At 41.4% G+C, this 24791-nt stretch overlaps 1 protein-coding gene across 1 annotated transcript in view; it reads right to left on the bottom strand.

Annotated features, from left to right (window-relative positions):
• Positions 1 to 6658: 6658 nt before the first annotated feature.
• The window catches only part of wrnip1 (WRN helicase interacting protein 1), a 57427-nt gene continuing 39294 nt past the window's right edge, over positions 6659 to 24791 (bottom strand). The window contains exons 4-7 of the mRNA XM_060913932.1: positions 16947 to 17161; positions 8987 to 9142; positions 8683 to 8762; positions 6659 to 7188 (exon numbers count right to left, since the gene is read on the bottom strand). Of these exons, the coding sequence (XP_060769915.1) occupies positions 6910 to 7188; positions 8683 to 8762; positions 8987 to 9142; positions 16947 to 17161 (730 nt within the window). The 3' untranslated portion in view covers positions 6659 to 6909. The remainder of the gene's footprint in view (positions 7189 to 8682; positions 8763 to 8986; positions 9143 to 16946; positions 17162 to 24791) is intronic.

Here is a 24791-nt window from a genome sequence, read left to right on the forward strand (position 1 = left end):
CTGTGGGGGAAACCGGAGCACCCGGAGGAAACCCACGCGGACACGGGGAGAATGTGCAAACTCCACACAGAAAGGCCCTCGCCGGCCACTGGGCTCAAACCCAGGACCTTCTTGCTGTGAGGTGACAGTGCTACCCACTACACCACTGTGCTGCCTTGGGATGAGCCACTATTCAGTTATTTGAACACACATGGTGTGCTGATGAATCTCTTTCTCATTTGAGTTAATGATATTGTGGACCCTTTTGATGGGTGCCATCTCTCTCTCTCTCTCTCTCTCTCTCTCACACACACACACACACAGACACACACTATAATCTTCCCTCTTACCTGTGAATAACACGAGTTGGAACAGAGTCATCTCTGATGTGTTTACTGGGCAACTCTACACTAATAAGTAAAAAAAAAAAGTCAGAAAGCAAGCCATATATTAGCAACCATATTGAAACAGTACACAATAGTGCTGTCGTCAAGACTACCAAGTCATGACCAAGACCAAAGTGCATTGAGACCAAGACCGAGGCGGGGTTAGACCGAGTCAGGACCAGAACTAGACCAGTGTGTGTGAAGCAGGGTGGCAGAGGGGTGACAGCCATTAACAGGAAAACAAATTTCAAATTAGTAATGAGTCACGTTATTGGTTGCGGTTGAAGCAGGAAATTTTACATCCAATCACAGTAACGATGTTAACAAATAAATCAGACAACACACAGGCAGTTTAGTGAAATCCCTGCAGTTGTGTCTTGAAATAAAATCCAGAGACTGAGACAGAGAGAAGACGGAGTAAAAATGTGGTCGATTCTGAGACCGGTCTCAAGTACTATAACACTAATGCACAAAATATCCTGGTCTAGAAAAAAAACAAAAACAAAGGCTAACAACTGCTTCATTACGACAAATACTGCTCTGAGGACCATCTTCTCCAAACCTTTGCTTTAAACTCATTAAAGTAAGAATAAGTAACTTTAATTAGTAAACACCAGTTAGTGTAGTTATGGTCAGGCACCACCTGAACTGATAATCACATCATCAGTTTTTCTTTGGCTAAAGTAAAGTACACAAGGTACTCCACCACTCTTGCCAGAGCAGTTGGGGGTTAGGTGCCTTGCTCAAGGGTGCTTCAGCCATTCCAAAGGCCAGCAGGAATGGCTGAAGCACCCTTGAGCAAGGCACCTAACCCCCAGAAATGGTCCAGGGAATCAAACTAGCAACCTTTTGGCCCCAGAGCTGCTTCTCTAACCATTAGGCCATGGTTCCCCCTGGTAAGCACCAAACACCTCCAAATGACCAAACAGATAACTTAATTACACTAACTTACCTTAAAATAAAAAATAAAAGCATTTGATTTCATTCGCTGACCAGCAGTACATTTGCTCTTTATTTGTGAGTGGTGTAAAATAAGCCTATGAATGATTCTTCATGACAGATAATCAACCAGAAGATTTACTTTAACCTACCAGGTTTAGGAAGGCAAAAAAAAAAAAGAAGAAGAAGAAGAAGTGGTAACTCTGCGCCCTTGGAGTTTCTTCCAGTTTCTGGGAAGAGATTCTTCTTGTCGCACTATTTATTAGAGATTCACGCTCATGCAAAACATCTTTCTCATGTGACACAACGTTTGTTTGTTTGTTTGTTTTTTCCCCCTCCCAGTGCTTTTGTGATGGAGTTGAAGAACACTCGAGTATGCAGTGACCACTTTGGAAAAGGTTTGTAAATTCCTCTGATTTATTTCCTTTGGATTCATAAATGATTTTTCTCGCCATTTTCTGTTAATTCGTGATGTTTTGAAGTTCAGGAGATGCTTTAGTCCTTATGTGTTTTGTTTACTGTTTGATCGTGGTCGCCATATTCAGGGGTGCAGATCTGATGTCAGGATTGGGGGGGGGACACAAAAGTGAATTTTTTTTTCTTTTGCCCGTATGCAACTCATACCATGCAACCATAAATCACAACTTCGTAGCTGCTCGCCACATCATTCAAAAAGTACTGCACAGGGAATCATTTGTCTGAAAATACATTTGTTTGTACAATTTTGAATAATTTAGGGGATTTTTATTGGGGGGGACAATTCATGTTTTTCAGAAATTGGGGGGGGGGGGGGGGGGGGGGGGGGCATGTCCCCCCAGGACCTGCACCCATGGCCTGTCCTAATTTCCATTTCAATTTCCATCAGAATCAAAAACTACTGTTATTACAAAAACTTTATCTTGTCTTGCTAAAAATATAATTGAACAATATTTCTAGACTTGAATGACTTCTTAAATATAGTGATTGCAATTTAATTAATTTGTAATTTAATTCTCAAGAAAAAAAGCTGGAATATTTCATTCTTGGGCGAATTGAAGCATCTCAGCGGCTTTTGTCTGGATTTGATGGTAGACACTAAATTCAGGTCAAAAGCAGATTGTAGTAACTGGACTCTTAATGGTATTTTTTTGAAACTCTAGTGTCTGTTAAGACAATTGCTGGGTTGCATCCGACGTCACATCCGCCTCATTAGATATGCAAGACATGAAGTGGTGGTCAGCTGAGCTCACTGTTCACAGAGCGTTAGTATCACTGGGGCGCCTTGCTAGTCGTTAAAATGCCCTACGCTTGCGTTGTTTTGGGCTGTTCGAATCGATCAAAGTGTGAAACTGATAAATGTTTCTTCTGGGTTCCCCGTGAAGTGATAACGGGTGAAAGAGCAAAGGACGATGACTAAAAGACGATAAGAAAGGTGGCTCTTGAACCTTTCACTGTGATGGAGTTGAAGAACGCTCGAGTTTGCAGTGACCAATTTGGAAAAGGTTTGTAAATTCCTCTGATTTATTTCCTTTGGATTCATAAATGATTTTTCTCGCCATTTTCTGTTAATTCGTGATGTTTTGAAGTTCAGGAGATGCTTTAGTCCTTATGTGTTTTGTTTACTGTTTGATCGTGGTCGCCATATTCAGGGGTGCAGATCTGATGTCAGGATTGGGGGGAGACACAAAAGTGAATTTTTTTTTCTTTTGCCCGTATGCAACTCATACCATGCAACCATAAATCACAACTTCGTAGCTGCTCGCCACATCATTCAAAAAGTACTGCACAGGGAATCATTTGTCTGAAAATACATTTGTTTGTACAATTTTGAATAATTTAGGGGATTTTTATTGGGGGGGACAATTCATGTTTTTCAGAAATTGGGGGGGGGGGGGGGGGGGGGCATGTCCCCCCAGGACCTGCACCCATGGCCTGTCCTAATTTCCATTTCAATTTCCATCAGAATCAAAAACTACTGTTATTACAAAAACTTTATCTTGTCTTGCTAAAAATATAATTGAACAATATTTCTAGACTTGAATGACTTCTTAAATATAGTGATTGCAATTTAATTAATTTGTAATTTAATTCTCAAGAAAAAAAGCTGTAATATTTCATTCTTGGGCGAATTGAAGCATCTCAGCGGCTTTTGTCTGGATTTGATGGTAGACACTAAATTCAGGTCAAAAGCAGATTGTAGTAACTGGACTCTTAATGGTATTTTTTTGAAACTCTAGTGTCTGTTAAGACAATTGCTGGGTTGCATCCGACGTCACATCCGCCTCATTAGATATGCAAGACATGAAGTGGTGGTCAGCTGAGCTCACTGTTCACAGAGCGTTAGTATCACTGGGGCGCCTTGCTAGTCGTTAAAATGCCCTACGCTTGCGTTGTTTTGGGCTGTTCGAATCGATCAAAGTGTGAAACTGATAAATGTTTCTTCTGGGTTCCCCGTGAAGTGATAACGGGTGAAAGAGCAAAGGACGATGACTAAAAGACGATAAGAAAGGTGGCTCTTGAACCTTTCACTGTGATGGAGTTGAAGAACGCTCGAGTTTGCAGTGACCAATTTGGAAAAGGTTTGTAAATTCCTCTGATTTATTTCCTTTGGATTCATAAATGATTTTTCTCGCCATTTTCTGTTAATTCGTGATGTTTTGAAGTTCAGGAGATGCTTTAGTCCTTATGTGTTTTGTTTACTGTTTGATCGTGGTCGCCATATTCAGGGGTGCAGATCTGATGTCAGGATTGGGGGGAGACACAAAAGTGAATTTTTTTTTCTTTTGCCCGTATGCAACTCATACCATGCAACCATAAATCACAACTTCGTAGCTGCTCGCCACATCATTCAAAAAGTACTGCACAGGGAATCATTTGTCTGAAAATACATTTGTTTGTACAATTTTGAATAATTTAGGGGATTTTTATTGGGGGGGACAATTCATGTTTATCAGAAATTGGGGGGGGGGGGGGGTCATGTCCCCCCGGGACCTGCACCCATGGCCATATTGTAAACTAAAGCATATATAACATGCGTAATACCCAGGTCTTTAAAGGGGTTTCTGTGGACCTTTGTGAATGATTTACCTGGAGGAGAATTAAATTGAGGGAATCGAGCCTGTGGTTTGTTTACGCTTCATACTAAAATTTGTAACATCCTAGCAAACTTCACAAAGACGCTGACAAAAAGCCCAAAAATGCCAACTTACCCAGGCATAAACAATACATGTGGCTGGGTTAAAAATCTGGGGATCAGGACACTTGTAGTGTCCTGATCCCCAGATCTTTAACCCAGCCACATATAAAAAGTTGTACATCTCCATGCTCTTCCAGGTTTTCATCTGCCTGTCCGTGTAGAACGATGTCTGCACTGCAGCACCAGGTAGTTTGAGATGTTGGGGAACTCAACAGATGGATAATTTTTCAACTCGTAGGAAAAATCCTTCTTTACTAGTATGTAAGGATCTATCCTACTGCAAAGAAAAACTTTCTGAAGGTATCGTCACTGTGCATTGGCTTCTCATCTCATCTCATTATCTCTAGCCGCTTTATCCTGTTCTACAGGGTCGCAGGCAAGCTGGAGCCTATCCCAGCTGACTACGGGCGAAAGGCGGGGTACACCCTGGACAAGTCGCCAGGTCATCACAGGGCTGACACATAGACACAGACAACCATTCACACTCACATTCACACCTACGGTCAATTTAGAGTCACCAGTTAACCTAACCTGCATGTCTTTGGACTGTGGGGGAAACCGGAGCACCCGGAGGAAACCCACGCGGACACGGGGAGAACATGCAAACTCCGCACAGAAAGGCCCTCGCCGGCCACGGGGCTCGAACCCGGACCTTCTTGCTGTGAGGCGACAGCGCTAACCACTACGCCACCGTGCCGCCCCTGTATTGGCTTCTCAACTGCAAAAATAGCCAGAGACGGTTTTGCTCACTCTTTACATAATGGAAGCCATATTGGTTTGTCTGACCACCACTTCATTCACCGGAAGTAAACTCGCAAGCAAAAGTCACGTGACTGAATACAACCTATTCTTTCCCAAGAGAGCTTGTTTTCTGATCCGCAGCATTGAAACATTTGACATCAGGATCTACACTGACATCTGCTGGATCAGACAAACTGCTGCACCACTCCCTCTGACTCCAGGGTCAGTTCAATGCACAAATGTATTTTATGTTTCATTTGATTTCAAACATGTGTTCAGCTTCTCAACATAACATTTGTATTTGATTATTAAGGCAATACCGTGTTCATGTCAGGATATTTACTTTCTAAACATTACCTGCTAGTTACACTCTGTAGCTGATGTATAAACCCCGAGTCGATGCGTAAGGGAGAGTAGGGTCAGGTTAGTCAGTGCTTGATTGTAGTGTTGGGGATTTTTCTTGAAATTGAGTCATGTCATATTTGTTTCAGATCACTAATAAGAGATTACTCTTTCAGCTTCCAAACTGTTCAACGTCTTTTTTTTTTGTAAAATTTAATAAGAGAAATGTACTATGATCAACGATTGTCCATCTTTGCTTAATATTTGCTATAGTTGAAATTGCTTGGATGAAATCTTACTCTAAAGAAAGAAATTTAGAAGGAAAAATGAATCTGTTTAAAAAAAAAAATCCTAATGGATTTCTGAAAGAAATTCAAAAATAATGTAATTCTGGGGGAAAAAAATTCCAACATTCCTGACTAAATTGGAAATAGAATTTTCAAAAAGAAAGAATGAAAGAAACGCCAAAAGAAAGAAATAGAAATGTTTTTTATTTTCACAGTATGGTTTATGATAAATCACCTCACTTGAATTTGGTGGGAAAAATTAAAGAAAAATAAAAAAAATCCAAAATAAATATCTCATCTCATTATCTCTAGCCGCTTTATCCTTCTACAGGGTCGCAGGCGAGCTGGAGCCTATCCCAGCTGACTACGGGCGAAAGGCGGGGTACACCCTGGACAAGTCGCCAGGTCATCACAGGGCTGACACATAGACACAGACAACCATTCACACTCACACCTACGGTCAATTTAGAGTCACCAGTTAACCTAACCTGCATGTCTTTGGACTGTGGGGGAAACCGGAGCACCCGGAGGAAACCCACGCGGACACGGGGAGAACATGCAAACTCCACACAGAAAGGCCCTCGCCGGCCACGGGGCTCGAACCCAGACCTTCTTGCTGTGAGGCGACAGCGCTAACCACTACACCACCGTGCCGCCCCAAAATAAATATATTTAAAAGAAAAATCCAAAAAAGGAAGCAATTCCAGAAAAACAAAAGTTCAGAAAGAAAGAATTTCTAAAACAGAAATTCCATAGAAGTCAATATAAGAAATAAATTCAGAAAAAGAAACTCACTGGGCACAACAAGAAAACAAAATGTGTGTTTTTTAATTAAAGTCTTTTCATTACAATTACTTACAAAAACTTTACAGTATGCTAATTACAAAAACAACAAATGTAAACTTAATACGGTACGATAAGTGACAGAAGCTGGTCATGAACAAAGTTGACACGTGCCGTTTAAGTGCAGATTGAATAATTGTTAAATCAGTTGAATTGTAGCAAAAGAGTAAATAAAGCAGCCAACACTCCCATGTACAAAGAAAGTGGTGCGAGTTTATCAATCAGACGGCGTCCAGGTGAAGAAGTTGATGCCGCGGAGTTCCTCAGGGAGGTATTCTTGGTCCACTGGCCCATTGAAAGCTGGATTGTATTTGTAGCCTTTAGCGTAGCCGAGCTCCTTCATTAGCTTGGTGGGAGCGTTGCGGAGGTGAAGCGGCACTGAAGGTAAAGGGCCTTTGTGGTTCCTTAGACAGGCCTTGACATTGCTATAAGCTTTATACACGTCGACAGACTTCGGAGCCCTGGCCAGGTACAGCACGCACTGTGCGAGGATCACCTAGACAATCAGATAAATACAAATACAACCCCAAATCAGAAACTCTTGGGACAGTATGGGAAATGCAAAAAAAAAAGCCTTGATTTCTAAATTTACTTTTATTGATATTTCATTGCAGACAGTATGAACTTAAGATGTTTTTTTTTTTCTGATCAGCTTCATTTCATTTGTTAATACACACACATTCCTGTATTTCAGGCCTGCAACACATTCCAAAAAAAATCGGGACGGGGCAACTTAGGGCTAATAATAAGTAAACACAATTAAATAAATGATGTGATTTGAAAAAGGTGATGTTAACAAGTGATTGGGACAAAAATCAGAATCAAGGAAAGGCCTAGTCTTTGAGGAGCAAAGATGGGCTGAGGATCTCCAGTTTGTCAACAAATGCGAGAGAAAATTATTGAAATGTTTAAAAACAATGTTCCTCAAAGAAAGACAGGAAGGGATTTGGATATTTCACTCTCCACGGTGCATATCATCATTTAACGATTCAAGGAACCTGGAGAAATTCTGGTGCACAAAAAGGGCAAAGGGTTCAAGCCTAATCTGAACACCCATGACGTTTGACCCCTCAGGCGGCACTGTATCAAGAACTATCATTCACCTTTATTTGATAGAACCGCATGGGCTCAGGATTACTTTGGCAAAAAGCTTTGTCAAACACCACAATAGAGTTACATCCACAAATACCAGTTAAAACTTTACTGTGCAAAAAGGAAGCCTTATATTAACGGTGTCCAGAAGCGCTGTTGACTTCTCTGGGTTCAGAGGCATCTGGGATGGACCGTCACACATTGGAAATGTGTATTGTGGTCAGACGAATCAGTATTCCACGTCTGTTTCTGTGAGACATTGATACTGTGTGCTCTGGACCATAAATGAAAAGGACCATCCAGACTGTTACCAGGAACAAGTCCAAAAACCATGGTGTGTCATGGTATGGGGTTGTGTCAATGCCCTTGGCAAAGGTAACTTACACTTCTGTGATGGAGCGTTAATGTAGAAAAGTACACTGAGATTTTGGAGCAACATGTGCTGCCTTCAAGGTGACATCTTTTCACGAAAGATTTCAACAAGACCACATTCTGCACACATGACAAAGGCGTGGCTGTGGAAGAAGAGGGTGTGTCCTCTCTGTCTCTAATAGAGAATGTGTGTGGTGAATTTAGAAAAGAAAAATATGACCGTGACAACCTTGTACTGTTGCACACCTTAAGACCTGTTTGCAGGAGGAATGGGACAAAATAACACCTGAAACGTTTCATCACTTGGTGTCTTCAGTCCATAAATATCTTTTATCATTGTTGTGAGAAGGAATGGGAACATTGTAGTGTTAAATGCGTTACTGTCCCAATTATTTTGAAATGTGTTGCAAGAATCAAAATTGAAAGTGTTTATTTTGAAAAATACAATAAAATTCACGAGGTAAAACATCAAACACTGTGCTGCTGTATTGTTTTGAGTTCTTACAAAACGTGGATGAATGCTTACCTCGCACTCGGGCATGCCGATGAAGTGGCAGGCCTGGAACGCAGACACGGCCTGAGGGAGTGCAGCGGGATCGGCCAAACCTTAAACAACAGCCACACATTCATATATTCTACACAGGTCGTGTGGAGAAGCTCAACTTTGTGAGCATTTTAAAACAGAGACTTTAGAAAGGTTAAAGTCGACATGATCATGTGCTGTTTTTATTCACATCAAATTAGCAAAGAAACAAACAAACAAAAAACACACAGGTTGTATTGTAAAACCTTATTGTATTTGCCTTTATTTTTACTCATGACTAACTCACCTACATCCTCGCTAGCGAAGCGTACCAGTCTGCGTGCAACATACAGCGGATCCTCGCCTCCCTCCAACATCCGGCCCAGCCAATAGAGAGCAGCGTTTTCATCTGAGCCCCTCATTGACTTATGCAGGGCTGAGATGCAGTTGTAGTGTTCCTCACCTGTGAGTCATACACAGACTGATCATCAGTTTTTGGTTGAGAATTTTCCTTTCTTTATTGTCCAGACCTGTCAACCCATTTCAGAGTCCAGCCTTATAAATATAACTAAAAATGAGATAACTACGTATAGTGGTGCTTGAAAGGTTGTGAACCCTTTAAAATTTTCTATATTTCTGCATAAATATGACCTAAAACATCATCAGATTTTCACACAAGTCCTAAAAGTAGATAAAGAGAACCCAGTTAAACAAATGAGACAAAAATATTATACTTGGTCATTTATTTATTGAGGAAAATGATCCAATATTACATATCTGTGAGTGGCAAAAGTATGTGAACCTTTGCTTTCAGTATCTGGTGTGACCCCCTTGTGCAGCAATAACTGCAACTAAACGTTTCCGGTAACTGTTGATCAGTCCTGCACACCGGCTTGGAGGAATTTTAGCCCATTCCTCCATACAGAACAGCTTCAACTCTGGGATGTTGGTGGGTTTCCTCACATGAACTGCTCGCTTCAGGTCCTTCCACAACATTTAAATTGGATTAAGGTCAGGACTTTGACTTGGCCATTCCAAAACATTAACTTTATTCTTCTTTAACCAGTCTTTGGTAGAACAACTTGTGTGCTTAGGGTCGTTGTCTTGCTGCATGACCCACCTTCTCTTGAGATTCAGTTCATGGACAGATATCCTGACATTTCCCTTTAGAATTCGCTGGTATAATTCAGAATTCATTGTTCTATCAATGATGGCAAGCCATCCTGGCCCAGATGCAGCAAAACAGGCCCAAACCATGATACTACCACCACCATGTTTCACAGATGGGATACGGTTCTTATGCTGGAATGCAGTGTTTTCCTTTCTCCAAACATAACGCTTCTCATTTAAACCAAAAAGTTCTATTTTGATCTCATCCATCCACAACTTTTCCAATAGCCTTCTGGCTTGTCCACGTGATCTTTAGCAAACTGCAGACGAGCAGCAAATGTTCTTTTTGGAGAGCAGTAGCTTTCTCCTTGCAACCCTGCCATGCACACCATTGTTGTTCAGTGTTCTCCTGATGGTGGACTCATGAACATTAGCCAATGTGAGAGAGGCCTTCAGTTGCTTAGAAGTTACCCTGGGGTCCTTTGTGACCTCGCTGACTATTACACGCCTTGCTCTTGGAGTGATCTTTGTTGGTCGGCCACTCCTGGGGAGGGTAACAATGGTCTTGAATTTCCTCCATTTGTACACAATCTGTCTGACTGTGGATTGGTGGAGTCCAAACTCTTTAGAGATGGTTTTGTCTAATGTAGGATTCTAGTTGCTCAACTGTCTTAGGTCTTTTTTGTCGTATCTTCCGTTTTATGATGCGCCAAATGTTTTCTATGGGTGAAAGATCTGGACTGCAGGCTGGCCAGTTCAGTACCCGGACCCTTCTTCTACGCAGCCATGATGCTGTAATTGATGCAGTATGTGCTTTGGCATTGTCATGTTGGAAAATGCAAGGTCTTCCCTGAAAGAGACGTTGTCTGGATGGGAGCATATGTTGCTCTAGAACCTGGATATACATTTCAACATTGATGGTGTCTTTCCAGATGTGTAAGCTGCCCATGCCACACGCACTAATGCAACCCCATACCATCAGAGATGCAGGCTTCTGAACTGAGCGCTGATAACAACTTGGGTCGTCCTTCTCCTCTTTAGTCCGAATGACACGGCGTCCCTGATTTCCATAAAGAACTTCACATTCTGATTCGTCTGACCACAGAACAGTTTTCCACTTTGCCACAGTCCATTTTAAATGAGCCTTGGCCCAGAGAAGACGTCTGCGCTTCTGGATCGTGTTTAGATACGGCTTCTTCTTTGAACTATAGAGTTTTAGCTGGCAACGGCGGATGGCACGGTGAATTGTGTTCACAGATAATGTTCTCTGGAAATATTCCTGAGCCCATTTTGTGATTTCCAATACAGAAGCATGCCTGTATGTGATGCAGTGCCGTCTAAGGGCCCGAAGATCACGGGCACCCAGTATGGTTTTCCGGCCTTGACCCTTACGCACAGAGATTCTTCCAGATTCTCTGAATCTTTTGATGATATTATGCACTGTAGATGATGATATGTTCAAACTCTTTGCAATTTTACACTGTCGAACTCCTTTCTGATATTGCTCCACTATTTGTCGGCACAGAATTAGGGGGATTGGTGATCCTCTTCCCATCTTTACTTCTGAGAGCCGCTGCCACTCCAAGATGCTCTTTTTATACCCAGTCATGTTAATGACCTATTGCCAACTGACCTAATGAGTTGCAATTTGGTCCTCCAGCTGTTCCTTTTTTGTACCTTTAACTTTTCCAGCCTCTTATTGCCCCTGTCCCAACTTTGAGATGTGTTGCTGTCATGAAATTTCAAATGAGCCAATATTTGGCATGAAATTTCAAAATGTCTCACTTTCGACATTTGATATGTTGTCTATGTTCTATTGTGAATACAATATCAGTTTTTGAGATTTGTAAATTATTGCATTCCGTTTTCATTTACAATCTGTTCTTTGTCCCAACTTTTTTGGAATCGGGGTTGTAAGTCGATGAAGTACTTTAAAAAAAATAAGTGCTGTGATTTATCAAATTTTTTTTTCTGATTCATAACAGAATGGAATGTTTATAGAGTATTCGGAATCCAACTGCAATAAAAAGAGTTAGACCAGAATTAAATTCCTACTATATAAAAAAAAATTTACATTCTTGAAATATTCAGATTTTTCTATTTCATTCGGAAATTTTTTTTGCAGTTTGTTGTAAATATCTACCACATCTTACAATCTCAGTAGACATTTTATATTTTGGTTCGAGGAATGACATGTGACCTTTGACCTGGATTTTCATGTGGTTACAATGTCAATTGCCTGTTGACATTTATTGGTAAACTACAAAACTAGAAATTAATACAAACAACGAACGAACGATGAACAAAATGTGATCTATGAAAATATTTAAAGTGAGTAGAAAGTGAAACAAAAAGATTTTCTGATGCAGGTTAAATGTTATCAGTTCATTTGTTTACAAACATTAGAATTACTTCCTCATTTACGTACACACCGACATCCATATATTTATATAAAAGATATTTTGTATTAAATATAAGTCTATGTAAAACAAATTTTAAATAAAAACTAATGTTTTGTTAACTTAATACCACATACTGATTAAACTGGGGAACAATTTGAAAAAAAAAATTTCTGTTGAGTTAGATTTTTATGCTGATTAAAACTAAAATTGGCATGCTGATTCCAAAATTGCAGTCAGTTTTTTTTCTAGCACGTCAAGTTTTTTCTCCACAGCTTACCCTCCAGATAAGCAAAATTCCACTGTAGTAAGACTATTTGAAGATTATGGAAGAACGTTATCAGGGTAGATGGGATGTACATATGATGGCTGACGATTGTTGGAGCATCAAACGTAATAGTCCTCAAGTTGAACACTACAGAAAGAGCTATAAACGTAAATTTTTACCTTAACTACTTGCACAGGTGGTGTAGTGGTTAGCACGGTCGCATCACAGCAAGAAGGTTCTGGGTTCGAGCCCCGTGGCCGGCGAGGGCCTTTCTGTGTGGAGTTTGCATGTTCTCCCCGTGTCTGCGTGGGTTTCCTCCGGGTGCTCTAGTTTCCCCCACAATCCAAAGACATGCGATTAAGTTAACATGGGGCGGCCTTGGGCTGAGGTGCCCTTGAGCAAGGTACCGAACCCCTGACTGCTCCCCGGGCGCTCTGGTGTGGCTGCCTACTGCTCTGAGTGTGTGCGTGTGTTCACTGCTTCAGATGGGTTAAATGCAGAGGAGGAATTTCACTGTGCTTGAAGTGTGCATGTGACGAATAAAGGTTGTTTCTTCTTGCACACAATTATAATTACAGTAGCCATATCCTTTGTAAAAACATAGTGTTAAATAAACATTGCAGTCATGCCTGTTTCTTTCATATTTCATTGTAAGTCAATATTTGTAAATTTTTATAAAACAAGCAGATATCTGTTAAGTACAGTATTTTTCATATTTTTTAAGAAAACGGGGATCCTATAGTTCAAAAACTTGACGTGATAGAGAAAAACTGAGATCAGTTTTGGATTCCGCACCCAAAAATTAGTTAAAAACAGCTGTCAAACCTAACTCAACAAAAATTGTGTTCCCCAGTGTTATTATTATTTTTTAATAAATAATCATCTGGATGTCGATAATTGTGGAATGGTGTTGATAACTGTGGACAAAGGTGTTGATACGGTGTCACATGATCTGATACGCTAAGTAATCGGGAATCAACTCTCCCCCCCCCAGTGGAAGTTTGAGTCATTATTCATACACAATTTACGTATTGAAAGTCTTTTCTACTTTTGCGACGGCCAAAAGATCGTTAAAGGTCCCCTTGCATCGTTTTTTCATTAATTGTGCAGTGGTCTCTAGTATGAATGAATGCCCTGTGAGCCAGTTTTGGTGAAAAAAAAAATGCTGTGGTTCTCCTGTTTCAGGCTGTTCTAGTTTGGTGGAGGAGTGGGTGGCGGGAGAATGACAGGATTTCAGCTCTTACTCATTAATATTCATGACATGTAAACGTGTTACCTCTGACTGGCTAACAGCACTGTGACGCTACCTCCAGTGGGTCAGAACAAGCGGATGTGGGTGTCTTTGTAAAAACTGTTTTGATTGGCTATTATGGTCTCGACATCGATGTTTTGACGAATAACAATGTACACTACCGTTCAAAAGTTTGGGGTCACTCTGAAATTTCCTTATTTTTGAAAGAAAAGCACTGTTCTTTTCAATGAAGATCACTTTAAACTAATCAGAAATCCACTCTATACATTGCTAATGTGGTAAATGACTATTCTAGCTGCAAATGTCTGGTTTTTGGTGCAATATCTCCATAGGTGTATAGAGGCCCATTTCCAGCAACTCTCACTCCAGTGTTCTAATGGTACAATGTGTTTGCTCATTGCCTCAGAAGGCTAATGGATGATTAGAAAACCCTTGTACAATCATGTTAGCACAGCTGAAAACAGTTGAGCTCTTTAGAGAAGCTATAAAACTGACCTTCCTTTGAGCAGATTGAGTTTCTGGAGCGTCACATTTGTGGGGTCGATTAAATGCTCAAAATGGACAGAAAAATGTCTTGACTATATTTTCTATTCATTTTACAAATTATGGTGGTAAATAAAAGTGTGACTTTTCATGGAAAACACAAAATTGTCTGGGTGACCCCAAACTTTTGAACGGTAGTGTAGAGAACACGAATTTTACATCACATTCAACGAGATTTAAATGAGACTAAAGATGGCGACTTAAAAATAATGTGTAAACATCGTTGGAGTTAATAAAGTTTGAACAGCATGAAGGAACATACCCCAACCCCCCGAAATTAATAAAAAAAATTCTCAACGGAGTTGGCATATAAAAAGGTCATTTTTTACTCAGAAAAAGCGGAAAACTCTCATCCCTGCCTCGCTTGTGACCATGTCATGCATGCTAGCGTGGAGAATATGAACATGCTATTTTGTAACAAAAACCTTCGAACAAAAAGCTCATGTTTTACTTACAGCTTGTGAGCTGGTGGTCGATCGTCTTGACTGCACAGATCCAGGGATTAAAAACAACCTCGAAGCAAAACCACTACTGAAGGCACCGAAGTTTGAAAAGTCACTGTGGTTGAAATGATCAGAACACAGTACTAACGCTGCATTATACTTCGCTGGTGGTGTTCCAAAGATAAATTCCAACCATGTTCAGACATGTTTTCAACTTGCTGTTAGGTGCTCTTTGTGAGCTACTGACGAGATGGGCTCTGCTATCTCTCCTTGCGCTTTCTTCCCGTAGGCGGTCACAAGCCAAGGTGGGCGAGGCCATGAATACTAATTTTCGAAGTGACGTCACTTTGTATGGCTTTTTCTGATCCGCTTGTTTTTCTGACTATTTTCTTTCATAAGCTAATGCAGGGAATGGGAGTAGAATTACATTTTCACATGCAGCATGCATATGGAACTCAGAGTGAACTATGGTATTTCAAAAAGAGCCAGTATTAAACGTTTTTCGGTGGAAGGGGACCTTTAAGCCTTCAGACACGCTTGTCTTCCTATTCACTTTTGATGCTTCCTACATTAGGTATGACCTAATACTGCTGCAGACCCAAACATAGTGCGCTTCATGAGCAGCATGTGAGACTCGGCCAAAGGAAAAGAACACCTTAAACTGGCACCTGTTCAAAAGTGCACACAGTTTCATTTTTGGGATTCATGTTTGTTTATTTATTTATTTATTTATTTATTATCTCACTGGACAAATAAAGGTAGGTTTTTTTTTTCCATCATTAAGAGGAAATTTAGGAAAGGTGTCTTAATAGCAGGGCTTTGAACCGGTTCAAGGAACGAAAACGAAAACCGGGAACTTTTTCTATTTCACATGGAACAGAAATGAAACCGGAAACTTTATTATTTTTTATGTTCCGGAACAGAAACGCTTATTAAAAATAATGGTAACCGGTTAATACCGGTTTTTATTTCGTTCCTCAAAGTTTCTGTAGCCTACAAATAGTCATTCTTCTCCTGTGCAAGTTTCTATGACCCGCTGGGGTTCACTTCCTGTGTGACGTTCGCTGACTGAATGGAGAGAGCGGGAAGGTGGACTGCTAGTGAGTAATTGCATTACTGAGTCTCTGAGCAAAGAAGAGCCTGAACGATGCAACCTCCCTATTGGCTGTTTGTAAAAATGTATCAATTGTTGCCCTTCCCACGGGAATCATCGCGGGCTCGAGAGACGAGACCTGACGAGTTAGTTCGTTGGTAGCAGAACAAAATGTCTGGACACAAATCGGGTTTTCAGAAAAGGAAAGAAAATAAACGGAGGGTCGAAAATACAAAAAAGGAGGCAGAAAATGCAAAACGAGTTTTAAGGTAGGACAAATGGTTACTTTTCTGAGGCAGCCCGCCGTGGCTGCAGGCTTTCAGTTGTGTCATTGAATGGTTACTTTTCTGAGGCAGCCCGCCGTGGCTGCCTGCAGGCTTATTTATTATAGCCCATTTAGTTAAAATAGTTGATATAAAATGTTTATAGTTATAGTTATGTGATGGTTGTCCTGATTTAGACTGGTTTTTTTTGGGGGGGGGGTTGCGCGATGTTGCACCCGGGTCCAGATTAGGGCAGAACCGGCCCTGGCTACATTTCAGCTGTAGTTTGTTATGAATGTATGTACTTGCATAGATGTGTACTTGGTCTTCCAATATGGCGCCTAACAAAATCTCGCGGCGCGGTGACGTCATGCGGTAGCCCTCTATAGGGCCTGACTAGCCTTTGGTAACACACTAAACGAATTCTCTTTCATTTTTGGCACTTTTTCTGTTTGTGTAGATGGGAAGACATACTGAGAATCCAAATCACCAACATTTGAAATAATAATTGTTTTGAATTATTTCTTGTCTTATTTAATGAAGGTTGTAATAGAATTAGCCTACATTTGGCTTAAGCTGGATGAGACAGAGACATAATTTTATAGCCATTTGTTAAACAGCTGACAGGGAACGTAATTAACCGTTCCGGGAATGAAATGTTTTTGTTCTAACCGGTTCGGGAACGTCTATTTAATGGTGGAACCCAAAACCGGAAACGTTAAAATTCCATTTCTGTTCGGAACGAGCCAATAGGAAAAAAATTCCGGTTCAAAGCCCTGCTTAATAGACTGAAAGTACAAAGAAAAATTTTAATGTAACATCTGTTTCATCTTGTTTGGCGGTATCAGTAACTCCTCACCATGCTGGAGTGAAGCTGAAACACACTCCATACTCGCCTGCTTTGTCGTAGAGGATGTGCGATCTCTGTAAACCCTCTTTGACATGCTGCTCCTGGACCACGGTGTTCTGAGGAGCGTGCGTTTCTGCACTGAGGGTCTTGTTCACACACGCCTGCACGGCCAGCTGCAGGCCGTTGAGAGCCGCTCGAGCGTCTCCGTCACACAAGTGAGCGATGGTGTCCAGGGCCTTCTGCTCGATACACACCTGCTGCCTGCACACAGAAACACACGCAGAGCTCACAAACAGTGTTTAACTGCGAGAGAGAGAGAGAGAGAGAGAGAGAGAGAGAGAGAGAGAGAGAAGGCAGACAGCATGAGAAAGACAGAGAAAGTCAGAAAAATACATAATTAAAAACAGACTGAAAGAAAGAATACTGAGATACAAAATTATAAATAAGAAAAAGATATTCAAATAAAAAAATAATGCAATAAACAGCTAAAAAATAAATCATGTGAGGGTGAATTGAATGCTGTGCATGCACGAAAAAGGTGAATAAACAAAGGAATTAATTGATGGGAAAGAGATAAAGAATGCAAAAAAGAATGAAAAGAAAGAAAGAAAGAAAGAAAGAAAGAAAGAAAGAAAGTACAAATGGGACAGAAAAAAACGACTGCGAAAGAAAGATACAGAAATAATGAGAGAAATAAATATTCATAAATAAGTGAGAGATGAAAAGACAGAGAAAGAATGAAAGAAAAAGAAAAACAATATGCCTGAAAAAAGTAGGAATGAAAGAAAAGAACGACTGAGCAATATGATAATCTATCACCTAATGAGATAATTGATCGATGAGACAGTGCAGTGACTGTGATGCAGCAGGGACAGGGTACATTAAAGGGACAAAAATATGTGGACATCTGACCAGTCCACAGCTTGTCCTATCCTGCTGTAATTATAACCTTCACTCTTTCCACTAGATGCTGGAACATGGCTGTGGTCCAAAGGTTCCCGTATTATTTCTGCAGGTATGTGCTGAAGAGGAATTATTAGTACTTGTGGGTGTGGCTAATGCTATCGTTCACTGCTGACTGGTTGTGGTTATGCAAACCATCACACCATGTACACAAACTCCAAATTATGAAAACTTGAACCAAGTTCAAGATCTAAAACCATCAGAACAGTGTGTGACTCTTAAAAGCACAGGCACTGCTGACACAAACACGGATTCTGACCATGAGTGCTGTTATTTAACTTCAATTCTTGAACTTTTGACTGACAGTTTTAGTAGAAAGCAGATATGTGCAACGCAGCAGCAGGAAGAAGTCGATGCGACCGTATAAAACTACTTTGATTTATAGACCAGGATTAGAGTCGAGCTAAGAATAGTGCTAGACTATAAATGTCGTTCTTTTAAAACGGATGAGGTTCGCTGGTGGAAAGCTTTAACTAGGACATTCACAAAGGCATCTAGCGGTCACGTAAAATGGACTAATGAAAGCCGTGACCGTGAGTGTGGAGAAAGAGGTATAAAAAGGAAAAAAGGTGCTTGGGACCCGAGTCAACGGATATAAAACTGCCTCCATAATGGATGTGTAGTAGGAATGTCTACTATGAAGCTAAACTGAGTAGAACCAAGCATTAATGTGATGAACTACTCTGAAAGGACCGTCCCATTTCCTCCTCACTGATCATACTTTCCATCGACCTACAGATCACTCAAAGCACATTTACGGACAGGACACTGTACCTACAGCCTGATTTAGTCTTGACAGTGATTGATTACGCATTATGGCTTCTGAGCCACTGTGGGTGTCCCTGGCAACCAGACGATGCACATGCGTCCAAAAGGAACTCGGATTACTCAGTGGAATTTTCTCCAGAAACTGAGACGGGGGTTTGTGCTGGATTTTCTGGCATGGGTCGGCAGGATAATGTTATTGTTGAGTGAGTCGCCAGTGACTGGGACACCAAACTTGGCTGGGTCTTGGGTGACTCCTGGACCATCAATATCAAAATATTAGCAGATTCAGGAAGTGGTCAGAACCAGTAGTAGACTAATGGATACACCATTAGACAATAAAAAGCATGGTTTTGTATTTAAATTTCTATGATGGACAATGTGATTAAGAGCAAAGTTGATTCATTCGTTCATGTTTATTTAGGTTTTTTCCCCCATGTATCCACAGTAGTTGACTCATTTTTGTGAATCAAAGCACAAATTGGTTTTGCTATCCCGAACCCTGTGTTTGAACTGCTGACAAACTGGGGATAAGTAGTCAAGTCAACTTTTAACATAAGCTTGAGATTGACAGCAACAAGAGGTGGGACAATGTCTGGATGGATGGAAGGAAGGATGGAAGGATGAAAGGAAAGATGGATGGATGGAAGGAAGGATGAAAGGAAAGATGGATGGGTGGATGGAAGGAAAAAGATGGATGGAAAGACGGAAGGAAGGACAGAAGGAAAAAAATGGATGGATGGAAAGACGGATGGATGGAAGTCTTTATTAATCCCAGCGGGAAATTCACAGATTACTGCAGCAATCCAAAAAGGAGAGTGTGTGCAAACAAAGGTTTGCACATGTTCAGTTAAACACAATATAAAACATAGTATAAGTTTTAAGATGAGTCTAGCCTCTGAGTAACTCTGAAACAATCAGTGCAATACTGGAATACTGTGGGAATTACTGGGATTATTCTTTCAATGTACTCCCAGAGTTGGCATGGCTTTCCTTGAGGTTTGCTGGTTTCCTCCAACCTCCAAAAACATGCAATTTGGTGGATTCAAGTCAAAATCCCTCCTGCACCAGGATCTGGTCTTCCCAGGCAGTCTCCTGTCCCAGTACTATCCAGCTCTTTGAGGTGCATGGGTGTGGCACTGATCTCTGTTTCTATAGCCCTTGTCCTCTCGCCTATTACATAGCTAGGGTTACAGTGGGGGCTAGTCCTCTGGTAACCATGATAGTTTGACCCCCGTTCACATCTGTATTGCAGCGAGCCTTGCCAGATGGTAGTAAGTACCATTTTTATGATGGTCTTTGGTATGACCTGGATTTGGTGGATTGGTGCCTCTAAGGTGGGGTTTACATTAGACTGTATCAGCGGATCATCAGATTAATGTTTTTAAAACGATTAGTGTGCACACAGCAACACCAATACACGGATACGCTCGGCTCCGCAGGCATCCTGCCATCATGAGAAAAGAAGGCAAACATTTTCATGTTGCTTCATCTGATGCCAGTGTGTCTTTTCAAATTCACTGGAAAGCTGAACACGCTTGGGAAGGAAAGCTAAATCCTCAGTGAGATTTAGCTCTGTGATGCCTGTAAGGCCAAGTTTACATTAGACCGTATCTGTCTCGTTTTCTTCGCGGATGCACTGTCCGTTTACATTAAAACGCCTGGAAACGCCGGGAAACAGGAATCCGCCAGCGTCCACGTATTCAATCTAGATCGTGTCTGGTCCGGTGCTGTGTAAACATTGAGAATACGCGGATACGCTGTGCTGAGCTCTAGCTGGCGTCGTCATTGGACAACGTCACTGTGACATCCACCTTCCTGATTCATTGGCGTTGGTCATGTGACGCGACTGCTGAAAAACGGCGCGGACTTCCGCCTTGTATCACCTTTCATTAAAGAGTATAAAAGTATGAAAATACTGCAAATACTGCCCATTGTGTAGTTATGATTGTCTTTAGGCTTGCCATCCTTCCACTTGCAAGTGGTAAGTGATATGCGCTGGGATCACACACACAGCGGCTCAGTCCCGAATCACTGCTTGTGCACTTCACTCGCGCGCTCTGTGAGCTGCGCAGGGCCAGAGTGCACACCCTCCAGAGGGCACTCGCTGTTCAGGGCGGAGTGATTTGGAGCGCAGGATGCCTGCGGAGCCGAGCGTATCCATGTATTGGTGTTGCTGTGTGCACGCGAATCGTGTATTGGTGTTGCTGTGTGCACACTAATCGTTTTAAAAACGTTAATCTGATGATCCGCTGATACGGTCTAATGTAAACCCCACCTAATTACTTAATGTTGATTTCAGTGATCAGGGGGTGGGGAAGAAAAAACACACTTCCATCCAGAAAGCAGGGCTGAGTGTGATCTATTTGCTACACTGTTTTCAGGATACAAACCTCGCAATTGTCCAAGTTGCAATATTTTGTATCCATACTGTTTATCCTTCTACAGTGTGGAGTTGGAAGCACTCAGTCTTCTTGAGGAGGGGACACCCAGGGCTCGAAATTAACTTTTTTTCTTTGTGTCCACCAGTGGTCCCAAATTCTGTGTTGTATTGTCCCGAATGGAAGCAATAGTGTCCCCATTTTTTTCCTCTTTGAAATAACCAGTGGTTAATATTATCATATGAAGTTACTATTATATTTGTAACTATGCGATTTTGAACCCTTTATATCATTTTTACAATAAGTCACAAGACACAAGCGACACATGTCCTATACATCATCTACTTCAGAATTACAGTTATTGCATTTTCCGTTTATTAAACTTTGGCGATCTCACTGTATGAATAGATACCCGTTTATTTAAAGGGGCCAACTAGCTCATTCAGAAAATGTTTCAACTCCCTACATCTGCAGTACACTTTAGTTGAAAATAAGACCCCTTTTATGTTCATTTCATCTACTTATACCTTGAATATCTGTTGGCACTTATAAGGCCAACTTATCATTTTCACCATTACCGTTATCCATTTTTATGAACTTTCCGTTATCCATTTTTATGAACTTTCCGTTATCCATTTTATGAACTTTCGCTGCCGAAACGTGGGTGCAAATGTTAGCAACATCAACATAGTGCCAGGTCCTAGCCTAGTTGTGCTGCTGACTGACTAAACTTTCTGAACTAGAAAGACACCAAGAAAACTCACTTATTCTGTTGAACGGTATCTTCCGTCAATATCATCCACATCATTCCTGTTGTATTTTATAACGTGTCTAACAGCGTTCATTCAGTTCATTCAGTTGCTAGCGTTGCCTGCAGACCAGGCGATGACACTTTGGATCCTGAAGGTCCCGGAGACGTTATGTCTGGGCTTTCAGTTTCTTCCCCGCGGTCGGTCCGCTTCAACCACTGAAGCATTTTTGTTCTGGCAAGAGTCGGCGCAGCGTGTGCGGTAGCAATTCCATTCCAAGTCCATATAATGCGGACTCCGGCCGAAGATTCTAGAACAGAATGCGCTGCTCTGTAGCCTACGGATGCAGGTGCATTGAAAGTGTAGCTACTATGTATTTTTCGCTGTTAACGTTTTAAAATTAAAATTGACAAATTAGGTGAATGTCTACGTATGTGTTACGGCTTTGTAAATAATATTAATGGAGAACTTTTTTTCTAGATCTATTTTTTTCCATTGTCCCGGGATTGTCCCAGATATGATAATTTTGTGTCCCGATGACATTTTTTATGGTCCCCGGGACATCGGGACACCGTTAGTTTCGAGCGCTGGGGACACCACCTGAGGTCTTGCAAAATTCAAAACTGAATGACATGTACGAAAACGAGGCCAGCGATCTTGGTACATTCCTGATGTCATCTGAACACGGAGCTTTCTTAAACCTGACAGGACATCATAAATCAGCCATGGCTTAGAAATTCAGATGCTTGGAGATCAAATAGAGAAGTCTGACTTAAGTCCGCTCTGTTACCTTTTTGTTTTTAAGCCAATCTGTCTTCTGTAGCCAATAATCTCAGCAGGAGATTAACATAGCTGCATATGGGAAGAGTAACCTAGACTAAGATAGTATAATGAATAGCTACAAGCTGCTACGTGTTTTTGATAAAGATTACAGCGTACCCATTAATGCTGTGCTGGGAATAAAACACATTTCTTCTGGACATACTGCTGACTTTGAGCAAAAATCCCACTGGATCAAACAAAAACCTCCTAAAACAGTGAAAATCTGAACCAATCTGATCTGTAACGCCATAAAGGTAGGACTTGTAGAGTAAATTTTAGTGTCATACTGTTTTGTAATTTTCCTTTTCACTGAGTGTTGCCTCTTCAAGGACTAACGACTTAGAACATTCTGCACCGAAACATGTTCATCTGATCATGCTCATTGCGTACGTAGTAGACGTGTGTAGCAGACGTGTGTACCAGCCAGCGATTAGAGAAGATCCAATCAGCTTTAGAGCTGATCACGCTCCCAGAGCGTGGTCAGGGCATGTAATGCAATAGATGTAATGTCTCATTTTTATCTAGCATATATATAGATAGATTTGAGAACAAAGGGATGGTATAAGTGCTGTGCCGAACCCTCATCACTATGTGTCTGTTTCTGCAATAAACCTTGTTTCACTTGCGAAAGGACGAGACTGGTGTTGGTGTTTGTCATTTTTCCACAACAAATCTTGGCGTCCCTGGGTGGGCTGCATGATTTCTGCAGTGTTCTGGGCGTCAAGTGGACTGGAGGACGCTCGTGGAGAAACAAACATTCATCCTCAAAACCTCGTATTCTTCAGAGAGGAGGCGGTGCGCCCTTTGCTGCCCAGAGACAGGAAATGCTGCAGTCCACCATTAAATAGGTAGGAGCCACTAATTTTGTTTGACCTTATTTAAAGGTTACAAGATTAAAGGAGTACTGAAATTACTGATCAGTGAAGTTTAATGTCTGTGTTATGGCAAAGATGCATCAGTGAGGAGTTAATGATCTAGAAACTAGGTTTCTAAGATAGAAGTTCAGGGAACTTCGACCTCCACGAGGGCCGAGGATTAAAGTTTCCCTTAGTTCTTGAGAAAAACTAAGGATTTATACTGACGGGTATATATCTTATGGAACTACAGCAAGCCGGTTAAACTAATGAAAGCAAGTTGGTAAAGAGGTACGGTAGTTTGGCTGAATGGCGTAACTTGTGACAGGTAGTTGCCAGCAAAATTTGGATCCGCCATTGACTCTCAGTCATTGAACATCGCCCATGACATGTTAAATTGTTCCTACATAGATAATAATATCAGACTCGTCCTATATACACCAGTGTGCTCTCCTTTGTCTACTCTGATCTCTCTCTCCATTTTCTTCTCACACACAGTTGCAAGGCGCTCTGTGTCTGTGTGTGTGTGTGAGAGAGAGTTGTGCTGCAAGAGTGAGATCTCCTGTGTGTCTGTGTATGCGTGTGTGAGTTGCGCTGCGAGAGTGAGAGATTTCCGGTGTGTGTGTACGCAGTGTGGGTGGTGCAAGTTTTATATACTGTGAATGCAAGTTTTATTTCATTATTCTACGCATACAGTTGTCATAAGATTTTCCCTCTGTAACAAGGAGTGAAGTAATTTGAAGTAAAATGGAGTTGTGCCATAACAAAAGGCACAGAAGACACAACACGGCACATAATAAGGCACTCTGGTTGTTCATATGATAGTCCAAACATAACATTCATGAGAGTTAATTATGGGGAAGACTCTCTAGCACAGTTTAATATCTGGGTATAAGAATGTGGGTTTCCCGAAAAGGGAAATTTTAGTATGAGGCAGTTGGAAGGCTTAAAAAAAAAACTGGAAAGCGTTTGGAGAGTGGCAGAGTGAGGCACATAAGACAGAAAAATGACAGGCAGGGCCCTCATCTGTTTCTCAGTGTTCTAAGTTGCAGGCTGATCCTGACCTCAACTCTGCCCCACCGAGACGACGACCAACACAGCCAGATGAGAATGACCCAACACTTCCTGTTACAACACCATCAGTAGCAGAGGGAGGAGCCCCAGTCCTCATGTCGCCTATGCCCAGCGCACCTCCCCCGCAGGCTCCGGCACAGTGCCCACTCTATCCAGACCTGGCAGAGGTCACAGGTCCACCACCCAGATACGAGGCCCGCCCCACAACACCTCATCAGAGCAAGCCATCGCCACTGATGACAAGGAAACAGAGAAAGGCTAAAGAGCACGCAGCAGGCTCACA

Source organism: Neoarius graeffei, chromosome 1 (assembly GCF_027579695.1).
Source record: "Neoarius graeffei isolate fNeoGra1 chromosome 1, fNeoGra1.pri, whole genome shotgun sequence".
In the NCBI taxonomy this organism is placed as follows: Eukaryota; Metazoa; Chordata; class Actinopteri; order Siluriformes; family Ariidae; genus Neoarius; species Neoarius graeffei.